The sequence below is a fragment of the Phalaenopsis equestris genome, unplaced genomic scaffold, assembly GCF_001263595.1.
Source record: "Phalaenopsis equestris unplaced genomic scaffold, ASM126359v1 Scaffold000203, whole genome shotgun sequence".
In the NCBI taxonomy this organism is placed as follows: domain Eukaryota; kingdom Viridiplantae; phylum Streptophyta; class Magnoliopsida; order Asparagales; family Orchidaceae; genus Phalaenopsis; species Phalaenopsis equestris.
In genome coordinates, this window is record NW_018164645.1 from 2,582,467 (window position 1) to 2,594,833 (window position 12,367).

At 35.9% G+C, this 12,367-nt stretch overlaps 2 protein-coding genes across 7 annotated transcripts in view; both read right to left on the minus strand.

Moving 5' to 3' along the window:
• Positions 1-9,558: 9,558 nt before the first annotated feature.
• Positions 9,559-11,710, minus strand: LOC110022973. Its single transcript, XM_020722150.1, has 5 exons — positions 11,658-11,710; positions 10,428-10,718; positions 10,050-10,347; positions 9,802-9,988; positions 9,559-9,680 (listed from the first exon to the last, which is right to left on the minus strand). Exons 1-5 carry the CDS (start codon positions 11,708-11,710, stop codon positions 9,559-9,561), a joined length of 951 nt encoding a protein of 316 aa, XP_020577809.1.
• LOC110022993 (phytochrome B) overlaps positions 11,599-12,367 on the minus strand; it is a 34,293-nt gene continuing 33,524 nt past the window's right edge. For 3 of the 6 annotated variants that reach the window (XM_020722182.1, XM_020722177.1, XM_020722180.1), the window contains one exon: positions 11,599-12,241. The gene's annotated coding sequence lies outside the window, so the exon portion shown is untranslated. Of the gene's footprint in view, positions 12,255-12,367 lie in introns of all 6 variants that reach the window. The other 3 variants (XM_020722179.1, XM_020722178.1, XM_020722181.1) reach the window with 2 other exon arrangements.

A 12,367-nucleotide genomic window follows, 5' to 3' on the forward strand; every position in this document is an offset into this window, starting at 1 on the left:
TGGCGATGTGCTCCGTTGTGGGTTGTGGTTGGGCAATTGTTTGTTGGCATGTGTATAAATTGTTGCATTTTTATTTATGTAGCTTTTGTTTTTTTTATCATAGTAATACAATGGATAAGACCAAAGAGGATGGTGCACCTGCATTGTGGGACAAAGAAACTAAAATAATATTTTGTGGCATTTGCCTCAAGGAGATTGATTGTAGGAATTAAGTTTATTACCTATTTCAACAAGGAATGGTGGCAAAATATTATCATGAAAGTGCAGACAGAGAATATAATAGGATGCAAATTAGGGGATCAACTCAAGAAGGATTGTAAAATTTAGAATGAATTAAAACAAGGATCAACGGGTATGGGGTGGGATCCGGTGAAGTGAATTATTAATAACTCCAATGAGTGGTGGGCAGAAAGACTTGCGGTAAGTATTTTTAACATTTCATCTAATTTGACCAATTTGATTTTTTTTTTAAAATTGAACTAGATGTTATGAATTTGTTGACAGTGTCGCCATAAGAAAATTAAAAATCTGTGGACTACATCCTGAGTTGGAGGAGAAGTTGGATAGAATGTTAGAGGGTGTCATTATTACGAGCAACTATGCATGTACCGCCAATGAGAGAAGGTTTAATTGTACCTTTGAGAACTTGGGAGTCGACAAATCAGGTGATTCAATCGAAGTCCCCAGCCTGAACCTCCATGAACGTAATTTCACTTACCGTTACAAGCGTCCGTAGGTTGAGAATAAAAAGAAATTTGTAATGATTTCCTAAGAAGCCAAATATCACAGTTTGTGGCCGCTTGCATCACTGGACCCTAAACATTTCAAGCAAATTCTATCAACCAAGTCTTGTAAATTATGAATGCAACTAAGAAATTTTCTAAGGATCTGTCGTTGTACTTGTTTACAGTAGAGTTGCTTGAAGATCCAACCCACAGAGATTTTTTTGTCAAGATTCCCAAAGACCGTAAGGTGTCGTACGTACAACTTTTTTATGATCGTAAGAACATTTAAGCAATTTTTTTTTTATTTACATTCACTTGTGATATTTATGTATCTTTATTTTTTATTTTGCTATGGAAATTTAAACCGCTTCATGCTTGTCTTATTCAACGATGTTTATATGATTATGCTTATATGTTTATTGTGTTATTTATACCCAATGCAATTGTAGCTAATTTATTGATATTTCTATGTCAGTCAACATGATATTGATATACATGGGTGCAACTAGAGAAAGATGTAGAAAGAGAGTTGCAGCTCTCATATGCATGATTTATTGGTATTACAATTTCTACATAAATCGCTCCCCATGCATGACATTCTCATATGTTGGAGACATATAGGTGCGTGCTACCCAACACGATTCAACAATATGTTCTGCATGACACAAGCGGTATTCAACAATATGTTAGAGGTACTGCACATGAATGATAGACTTCATGGCTCTTTGAGAACTACTTCGCGAGAGGTGTTGGTGATAACCCTCTATATATTATCCCAGAATGGCTTAAGTGGGGTTGAAAGCACTTGTGAGTCTTTTTTTTTTTTTTTTTTTTTTGCACAATTCACAAAGCCAACAGATTCAACATTCAAACAGACCCCACAGAGATATCACATGATGCACAGTACATAGCTTTCTTTAAGGCAATTTCCTAAATTTACTACATTCAATTTACATAAAAACAACGTTATAAGGTAACCCATCATTATCTTTTCATGATTGTACCAGAGCAATTGATGGAATGCATGTTGATGCACGTGTGAAAAGATCACATTCATCGACCATTGTGGGTCCCCAATACAAAATATCATACTTATGTGTGAATTCAACGTGTGCTTCACTTTTGTCATGGTCGGTTGTGAGGGCACTGCGCATGACTATAATTTTCAAAACTGCAACACAAAGTAATAAGTACAACTTCTCACTCCAATCGTTACGCTTGAGACTTAGCTACTCTCATAATTAAACATTACCTTATAATTAATTATGCATTGCATATAAGGTAAAGACTACTCGGTTGATGCTGAATATCCATTACAATGATGGTATCTCAAGCCCTAGCTTGATACGAGTTACCATATACTTGAGTTTGAGCGAGCAAGCAATGCAACACGAGACAAAAGAAATGTTCAATAAAAGACATTTCCCTTTATGTTGTGTCATTGAGAGGTCATTCGACGTTTGAAAGAAGAAATGAGTTATACTGTGTGATATATCATTTTACTCATTTCCTAAAAAGATGCAGATTGTGATTGTCACGAAGATGCTTCACAATTGCATTTGGCTACGTCTTTCCCGCAATAACATCGACTTCCGCTGGGTGGACGAGAATTACGAGCATGTACTTGTCGAAGCATTTGAGTACTATCTTGAGCATTATTTGTCACAGCATGAGATTGATGCTTCCACCACCTATATTGCGAACGGGGAAAGTGTAAGCGAGATGACAAAATTGATGGAACAAATTATTGATACGGTAATAGGAGGATGATTGAAATATTTATTATTTTATTATTTGTACTTTATTAAGTACTATTTGTATTTTATTCAGTTTTTGTTTATTTTTATTTTCTTCTACACTTGATATTGATTGTGTGGGTTTCTTATGGTATTTGTAAGTGTTTTTTTTTCTTTTGTATTTCATTTGTTTTTGTTTTGGCTGATTTGAGGGGTCGTGATTAAACGTTTGACCTTATGGGTTCTTCTGGATGGATTGTTTGTCATCGTTGGTTTGTGTCACATTTGAAATTCTAATGAAGGCAACCAAGTTCTCTTTTCTTTTTGGTGTAGCGTTTTCCAATGTTGTTCTGGAAGATTTTTTTGGTGATATGCATATGTGGTTGACGCGAGCTTCGTATTAAGTGGATTAAAGAGAACCAAGAACCTTGTTTTGACAAGGTCTACTGTCTTCTTGTTGAGACAGATTCGCAATGACACTATGGTTAGTTTGTGTACTGAGTTCTTTGAGACCTCACGTTTGCACAAAAAAGTAATTATTTACTTCTTTTATCAATTTGTACTTGTTTATTTTGTAAAGTTCATGCTTATTTTCGTTTCTTGTATATTTAATATTCATTGTTTGAGTTTTTTACACTATTCAAATGTGTTTTTTTTTTATTTACATTTAATTTGTTTTTTTTTTGTCGGTTTGAGAGGTCCATGATGAGACGTTTGACCTTATGAGTTCTTTTGAATTGTCTGTTAGTCGTTGTTGGTTGGTGTCACATCTGAAATCATAATGCAGGTAACCAAATTCGTCTATTCTTTTCGGCGATATGGTTTTTTGAGGATCTCCCGGATGACCTTTTTCGGTGATATACATATGTGACGTGACACATGCGAGCTTGGTTTTAAGTGGTCTGAAGGCAACTAAGAACCATAATTTTTACAAGGTCTGTTGTCTTTTTGTGGTAATAGATTCATTGTTGGTATGCTAAGTTCTCTGAGACCTCATGCTTGAAAAAAATTGTAATTAATTACTTCTCTAGCAATTTCAACTTCTGTTATGAAGAATGTATTGTCTTTTGTAGCATGCAGAAAAGATGAGCTCCAAGATTTAAGAGACCTTCCAAGGTTTTCTTTGCCACTAAGGACTTCAAACTTCCCTATTTTAGTCACGTCAGGACATTAGTATGGGAGACAGTTCTAGAGGTGCCTGCAGAAATTGACAGAAAAGTTTGGCTTCTTTCGATAAGCAGACGATATGGCAGATTCGAATGTCGATAGTGACCGGGAATGGATAACAACTCTGGATGAAGAGGTAACTCGTGATGTATGCAGTCGACATTTTAAAATTAATATTACCATATTATTAAATGTATTTTTTATATTTTTTTAGCAATATTGGTACTCACTGTAAGTGGGATGTTTATCTTGATTTTGTACTGCTCTGAAGTGGTTTTTTGCTTTTGAAATATCAAATATATGACTATGATAGTTATGTTACAAACAACATTACTACACAGGGGTAGAATGATCATTTGTTCAGAAACAGCCGTCACACAACTATTTTCAAACTGCAAACAAAAAAAAACCACCAAGCTTATGCGCAGCAGTTGTGCAACAGCCTCCTGGGGCAACTGTTGCGCAACAACTTATTGATAAGCTGCAACTGCCCCAAATAAACTCTGGGTTTTAATTGCTTATCCCATTTAGGAAGGTACAATCAATTTATGAAGTTTTTTTCTAAATTTATTGAGGTTGTCAACTCAAGAATTCATGCATGGGGTAGTTTGTAAAAGGATAGATGGAAAATCATATATTTGTTGTTGCCATAATTTAAATAAGTTTTCATTGATCTATAATTTTTTGGTTAACCAAGAGCTTGATTTTGTTGTAAACACTTTTTTTTTAAAATTTTAAGTTCTCATTCATGTTAACTTGAATTCTACTCACAAATATTTTACAATTTCCAAAAATTATGCTCTCAAATAGTTTTTGAACGTGTCAGCAAAGAGCCTATATTAAATGTAGCACATCAATTAAGTGGCCTTCACTTTTCAAGGTTAACTAATTGCATGAGAGTGAATTAGTTATTTTTGTAAGGAGAGTTTGTTGCCTTGTTGTATTGAAACTGTTCAACATAAATGAATAATGCATATATGTTGATTTTCAGAGATCTTTTAAATTTATTTAGGCATTAATAGTTGCACACCAATAATTTTTCTTTTCTCTTGAAGATACAAAATTAAATTATAGTTGTTTTGTTTTATTTCCAATTTCTTTTGTTGCCATTTTATCATATAAAATGAATTCGAGTCAGGGTTCAAGCTTGCGTAAAATTTATTGCAAATGTAATTTAGGATGTGTGGTGTTCACCGACAACAAAGGCGATAATTGTGGAAGAAAAAATACACATGTCCAAGAAATCATTCACAAGATGTTTGTGGGTATTTTAAATTGATAAATGAAATGGATGCATTGTTTCTATATGTTGAGTGTTTGTAATCATTTGTGTGCCACAAGTTGTCTAAGGTGATGATCCTGTCACATTTTGATGTGTACATTGATTGTAATCATTGGTGTTGCTTTTACATTGAATGTATCTGTGCCAAATAATAATAATAATAATAACTTTGATGTCTATTGCTTTATTTTATGATAAGGATGTCGACATACATAATTACAAATATCTTATGTATTGACATATCTCACACCTAAACTTTCCTATTTACACACACAAAACTCAAATTTCTAATATCACATCAAATTATGTGCAAATATCAAAGTTTATGTGTGCGATATGTAAAACATTAAGATAAAATTGTGTGCTAAATATATATATTTTTCTTTGTGAAATGTGGAGTTTATATGTTGAAATACTCATTTGATGAAAAGTTCATAAAATTAAGAAAGAAGCATGATAACAATCCTTCTGTATAGAAATATGATTACAAAGAGAATGTTGGAATTGAAGTTATTCTTAATTCAAATTCAAACATAAGCATTCTTCAAAAAAGGTTAATTTATTTATTTATGTAAAAAGCTTTATTTTGTGGATGCTTTATCAAGCAGGTTATATAGTTCAGAGAACTTAATATTTAAAAGGGCACAATGCAAAATAATATGAATAATTATTCAAAATGATATGTCAAGAATAAAAACATTTGGTTGGATTTGTCCAGTTTTTATTTCATAGCTTCATGTTAATTTCTAAAAATTGTAGCTTATCAACAACAGATTAGTAGAAAAGATAAACATGAAACTATAGAAAACTTTATTAACTTTCCAACAGATAAAAACCTATGCGAATCTGAAAACAATATTTTGATGTTATTTACATGCTCTGTGGGAAAACTTTGATGTTATTTTGATGTTTCTTTTTACATCTCTACTCAACAAAAGTACTTATATAACTTGTAGAAGAAATTATTTAGAATTTAATGGCCTGAAATGCTTCATAGATGCCAACACCATCATTTGGCCACAAATTTTAACTCATCAGAGAAGATAATTTGTTTGCAATTTTCTTCCTAAGTTCAGTTGTTGAGAATTTATGAAACCATGTTATAGTCTTGAATGACAGTAGCCGCACAACAATATCAAGTCACAATACAATTTTGAATTTATTTTATACGAGTGTAATATATGAATTATTAATCAAATATATTTTGAGTTTAATTTTTATATTTATTTATATAACATTTTGAAATATATGAGAAGACTTAATTTTATTGATGAAAAGAGAGGTATAAGGTATAAATGAAAAGAGAGGTATAAATACCCATTACAAGTCTTACTGGTAAGGAAAATAATAAAAACAGAATACAGTAAAAAAAGAAAGAAATAATAAAAAAATATAAGAAACAACTAATCTCTCTAATTTAAGGAGAGAAATAAATAGAGATTCTCAAGATCCCTCATATAATTTATAACCCTCTAAATATAGAGTTATTACCAATATGAAATATAATAATTATTATTTTTGAGATATTTCAACACTCCCCCTCAAGTTGGGTTGTACATATTGTACATATCTAACTTGTTACATAAATCTTCAAAGTTGATTCTTAGGAGAGGCTTAGTGAGGATATCTGTTGTTTGATGTCGGAAAAGAATGTATGCAAGTTCGATGACTCCTCTCTCAATGTTTTCTGAGATGAAGTGTCGATCGATCTCGATGTGTTTCGTTCTGTCATGGTGTACTGGATTCTTTGCAATGCTGATGGTTGCCTGGTTATCACATTGTAGTTTGAAAGTTTTTTCAGTTAGCATTCCGAGTTCACTGAGTATTATTCAAATCCATTTTCCTTCGCAGATCCTAAGTGCAAGAGCTCTAAATTCAGCTTCAGCGTTGCTTCTTGATACCACAAATTGTTTTTTGCTTCTCCAAGTGACTAGGTTTCCCCAAACATAAGTGCAATAACCGGAAGTCGATCGTTGGTCTGAGACATCCCCTGCCCAGTCTACGACTCAATACACTTCTACACTTTGATCCTTATTCCTTTGAAACAATAGCCCTTTGCCTGGAGTCATCTTGAGGTATCTCAAAATTCTGTAGACTGTATTCATGTGTTCTTCCGTAGGGCTGTTCATGAATTGGCTAACAACACTAACAGAAAAACCAATGTCGGGTTGTGTGTGTGAGAGATAGATGAGTCGCCCCACGAGTCGCTGATATCTCCCCCTATCCATAGGTGCGTTATTTTTCTTAGTGTCGATCTTCTTGTAGGGATCCATTGGAGTATTGACGGGTTTGCAACCGAGCATACCTGTTTCCTTCAACAGGTCCAATGTATATTTGATCGAGCTAGTTCCATGTCGAGAAAGAACTTTGGGTTTCCAAGGTCTTTGATTTCGAATTCCCGAGTGAGAAGCTTTGTCAGATTTGTGAGTTTTTCTTCGTGATTTCCGGTGAGGATGATATCGTCGACGTATACGATTAGAATTGCAATCTTCTTTTCGGGAGAGGTTTTTACGAAGAGAGTGTGATCTGCCTGACACTGAGTACACCCGTGTTTTGTCACTGATTTTGCAAATCTATCGAACCATGCTCGGGGAGATTGTTTGAGGCCGTACAATGATTTTTGGAGTTTGCAGACTTTGTTGTTTGGAAATAATGCTTCTAGTTCGGGAGGTGCTTCCATGTAAACTTCTTCTTCCAAATCACTATTTAGGAAAGCATTTTTCACGTTGAGTTGTGGTAGTACCAGTCTTCATTTTCCCCAAGTGAGATAAGGATTCTGATGGTGTTATGTTTGGCTACGGGGGCAAAGGTTTCTTGGTAATTAATACCGTAGGACTGTGAAAAACCTTTTGCTACGAGACGTACTTTTAATCTCTCAATTGTACCATCTGCCTTGTATTTGAATTTGAAGATCCATTTGCAGCTGATTGCTTTCTTTCCCTTTGGCAGGTCTGAAACAGTCCATGTACCATTCTTTTATAGGGCTCTTACCTCCTCATTGATGGTTGCTTTCCACCCCGGGTGTTTGAGAGCTTCATCAATCGTGTTTGGGGCTTGTGTATTGTCAAATACAGTGGCATAGGCTCGATAAGCTGAAGATAGTCTTTCACAGGACACAAAGTTGGAGACCAGATGCATCGTGTGTTCGTCCCTGAGTGGAGGACGGATGGACCTAACACCTTTCCTTAAAGCAATTGGAATGTTAGAGTCATGAATCATAGGTATAGTAGATTCATGCTCAAGTGTGTGGATTTCTGTAGGAGTTGGATTCAATTATGACTCTTGGATTGGTGTTGGATGTGTTGGGTGATCTATGTGCGAGTTGGACACTTGAGGACTTGACGTAGACTGGTTGTTAAGTATATTTTCACATGAGTTGGATGAACTTACTGAATCAGAGTCGGGAGATAATGAGTTTGGTTCAAAGGATAAGGATTTGATGTGTTGTGGTATGAACTCGTTGTCCCCCCAAGACTGATATTCCCTTAAAGTCTCCCCACTGAATATTAGAATTTGGGTAGTAAGGTTAATTTTCAAAGAAGGTGACATCCATAGTGTTATAGGTTTTTCTTATGAGAGGAGAGTAGCACTTATACCTTTTTGAAGAGGCGAGTAGCCAAGGAAAATACATTTAGTAGATTTGAGGTCAAGTTTGTTGGGATTGTGTGAATGAATGTGAACAAAGGAGGAGCAACCAAATACTTTGGTAGATAGATTTTGGGTTTGCCTTGGTGTGGGAAAATGATTTGAGAAGGAGTTGGACTGAACTTTGAAATTTGAGGACCCGAGAAGGCATCCTGTTGATGAGGTAGGCTGCAGTGGATACAACGTCACCCCAAAAAACCTTAGGCACGTTAGAGGAAAACATGAGGCAGCGGGCCACCTCGAGAAGGTGGTGGTTCTTGCGTTCGGCGATCCCATTTTGTTGAGGAGTGTCGACGCAAGAACTGAGATGAATGATGCTTTTAGAGAATAGATAAGAGCCGAGGATGGAAGCGAAGTACTCCTTTGCATTATCAGTCTTGAGTGCCTGGATGGAGGTTTGTAATTGTGTTTGGATCATTGAGTGACATTGTTCAAATATGACCGACTGCAGATTTTTCTTTCATAAGAAATAGCCGCGTTAGTCTATTGTGATCATCAATAAAGGAGACAAACCAACGAGTCCCGGTAAGGGTTGTAACACGGGATGGGCCCCAGATATCGTTGTGAATGAGTGCAAAGGGCCAGGAAGAGGTGTAACCAACACGTGGAAATGACGTGCGAGTGTGTTTGGCAAGTTGACAAAATTCACTGAAAAGAACGAACATTTTTATTGATAAATAAATTTGGAAATAATTTTGCAAGATACATAAAATTTGGATGGCCGCTGAGACGAAAATATCATAACATGATCTCGGAATGTTTATTGATAATAGAATTGAAGACAGAGTGATGGGTAGACAAATGTCCGCAACGAGATCGTGGCGGTGAAGTCTGTCGATGACGTAAAGACCTAAGCACATTCAGCATTGTCAATCGTCGTCCCTGAGACTACATCCTAAAATTCACATATGGTAGGGAAAAATTTAGCAATACACCTCCGATCACTAGTTAATTTGCCGATTGATATTAAATTGCAATTTAAAGTAGGAACATGAAGCACAGATCAGAGTAGAATGTTTTGGGTGATGTGCACGGAGCCAAAGCCGGTTGCACGGAGCCAAAGTGGAGCCAAAGCCGGTGAATTTAGAGACAGAGCCATCGGCAAAGCGGATGGTGGAGTAGTCTCTGCACGACATATAGTCATGGAGAATAGAAGCATCGCCAATCATGTGATGAGAAGCGCCGAAATCAATGATCCACCGACCGAGAGATCCTTAATTGACTGTGAAGGCATGATAAAACATACCTTGATGTGCGAGCATGCCGATGATGGGGTTGGGAACAGCCAGATCAGGTGGTTTGCCGATCAGTTTGTGCAACAAATCTAGTTGTTTCTTACTGAATGGACTGGGCGCTAGTGCGAGAAGGTCATCGGCAGCAACGACGCTATTGGCACGGGGAGTGCGATCAGACCGAGGCTTCCAATCGGCTGGCTTTCCATGAAGCACCCAATACGTGTCTTTATTATGGTCTCGCTAGCGGCAATGGTCTCACCATGGGATGACCTTTGCGTGATGGGTTGTCGCTGTGTCGAGGTGGAGGAACTCGAGCTACAAGGGCAGAGGCGTCAACAGAGAGATTGTGCGAGGTGGAGATAGGCCCAAGCATGACTTTCTGGCGGCTTTCTTCGCGGCGAACCTCGGAGAAGGCCTCACGAATGCTCGGTAGTGGTTTGATGCTTAATACACGAGAGCAGACATGATCGGGAGAGTTGTTGAGACCGAGAAGAAATTTGAATATCATTTTTTGCTCGATGATCTGACGGTATAAGTTGGAGTCCGGAGTGCATGACCTGACATGGACTTCATGACATGGACTTCATACATGTCAATGTCAACCTGTTGCTAGTAACATGAGAGGGCATTAAAATACTGAGTCAAAGATTGATCACCTTGAAGAAGATCGTGTATGATTGACTCGATCTCGAAGAACTTGGATGTGTAATATGAGTGATAGTATGTCTCTCGAGCAGCATCCCAAATACTCTTGGCCGTGTCGTAGAGAAGAAAATTTTTGCCGATGTCGTTGGTCATAAAATTTATTAACCACGACATGACCATATGATTTTTTGCATTCAATGTCCGGAATTTTGGGTCATCCTTAGTCGGAGCGACGACATCACCGGTGATATGGGCGTCCTTGCATCTGCCGTCGTCCTTGCATCTGCCGCAGATAAACATCATAATGGGTTATGACAACTGGAAGTAGTTCTGGCCGTTGAGTTTGTGGCCAGTGATGAGGGAGGAAGTGTCATCGATTCCGGTTGGAAAAGGGGCAGATAAGACAGATGATATATCTTGGGAGGATGAAGATGATGCCGTCATACCGATGAAGATTGTTATGACTCTAATACCATGAAAAGATATGAGAAGACTTAATTTTATTGATGAATAGAGGGGTATAAATACCCATTACAAATCTTACTGATAAGGAAAACAATAAAAACAAAATACCGTGGAAAAAGAAAGGAACAATAACAAAATATAAGAGACAGCTAATCTCTCCAATTTAAGGAGAGAAATAAATAGAGATTCCAAAGATCCCTCATATAATTTATAACACTCTAAATATAATTTATAACCCTCTAAATATTCTAAATATAGAATTATAACCAATATGAAATATAATAATTAGTATTTTTGAGATATTTCAACACATTCTAATTTTAAAACTACATCAAACATATCACTAATATTACTTTATTATACGAATTATGAATTCACATATATTTTGAGTCAAATTTTCATTTTTATTTAAATAACATTTTAATTATAAAATAAAAGAAACACTGATATTACTTTGTATGCTATGAAATATATTTTATCATGTATACATTTTAATGAAATTTATCATAAATTATTATATAAAAAAATATGAATATTTAAATATTAAATTTATAAATTTATAAAAAAAATTATAATATGTAACTTAAAAATAGGAAAAACAGTACCTTCGTATTTACTTTACAAACACAAAGCAATCCTAACTGATACATGTACAGGAACAAACAGAAAAAAGAATTCATTTGCATTTTACACTCAATGAAACAGCTCCTAAATATTCAGAATATACAACAATTAGAATAGAAAGTATTCCATTTACTGTGCATTTCCATTACAAGCAATCAAACAGCCCCATAATGAAACTATGTCCATGCTCCCATACAAAATTAGTACCATATACAGCAACAGAAATTTTGGGAGAAAAAAAAAAAGGGTAAACCATGAAACAAACCGTACCACAGCAGATGTTCTGTTGAATGTTACGAGATTCATCTTGTTGATTTCTTGGCCAGATTTCCAGCAACGAACTTTATGATTGGTGAAAAGAAGTTGGCCCAACTGCCACCTCCATTTGTTGTTTAAACGCACAGCCTTTCTTGCAGGTCGGGCAAAAGAAAATAAAATTATCTCTTCTTCCAGCATTCAAGCTCCCAGATCACCTAAAGAAACTGCAGTTTCTATAAAGCTATAAGCCAGAAGGTTACATGTGAATTCGCCCGCATGTAGCATCTATTTTGTGTAGTTGGAAATAGCATCATGGCACATCTCAACATTACTTTGCCATCCATTTGTAACCAATGATTCTGATCAACGGTCTGTGAAGAAGCCGGGAGCCACCACATTTGATCTATTCAAAGACAGTTAAGAATCTAATGCGGTTGTAAGGGAGCCTTGGTATTTGATCTGTGCCAAACAGCTTGAAATAAAATAAAAACAAAATACAGATGAAAAACAAAAGTGATCTCAAACGCCCCATAAGGGATCACATCTGCTTTATATATATATATCAATGATCCACCGACCGAGAGA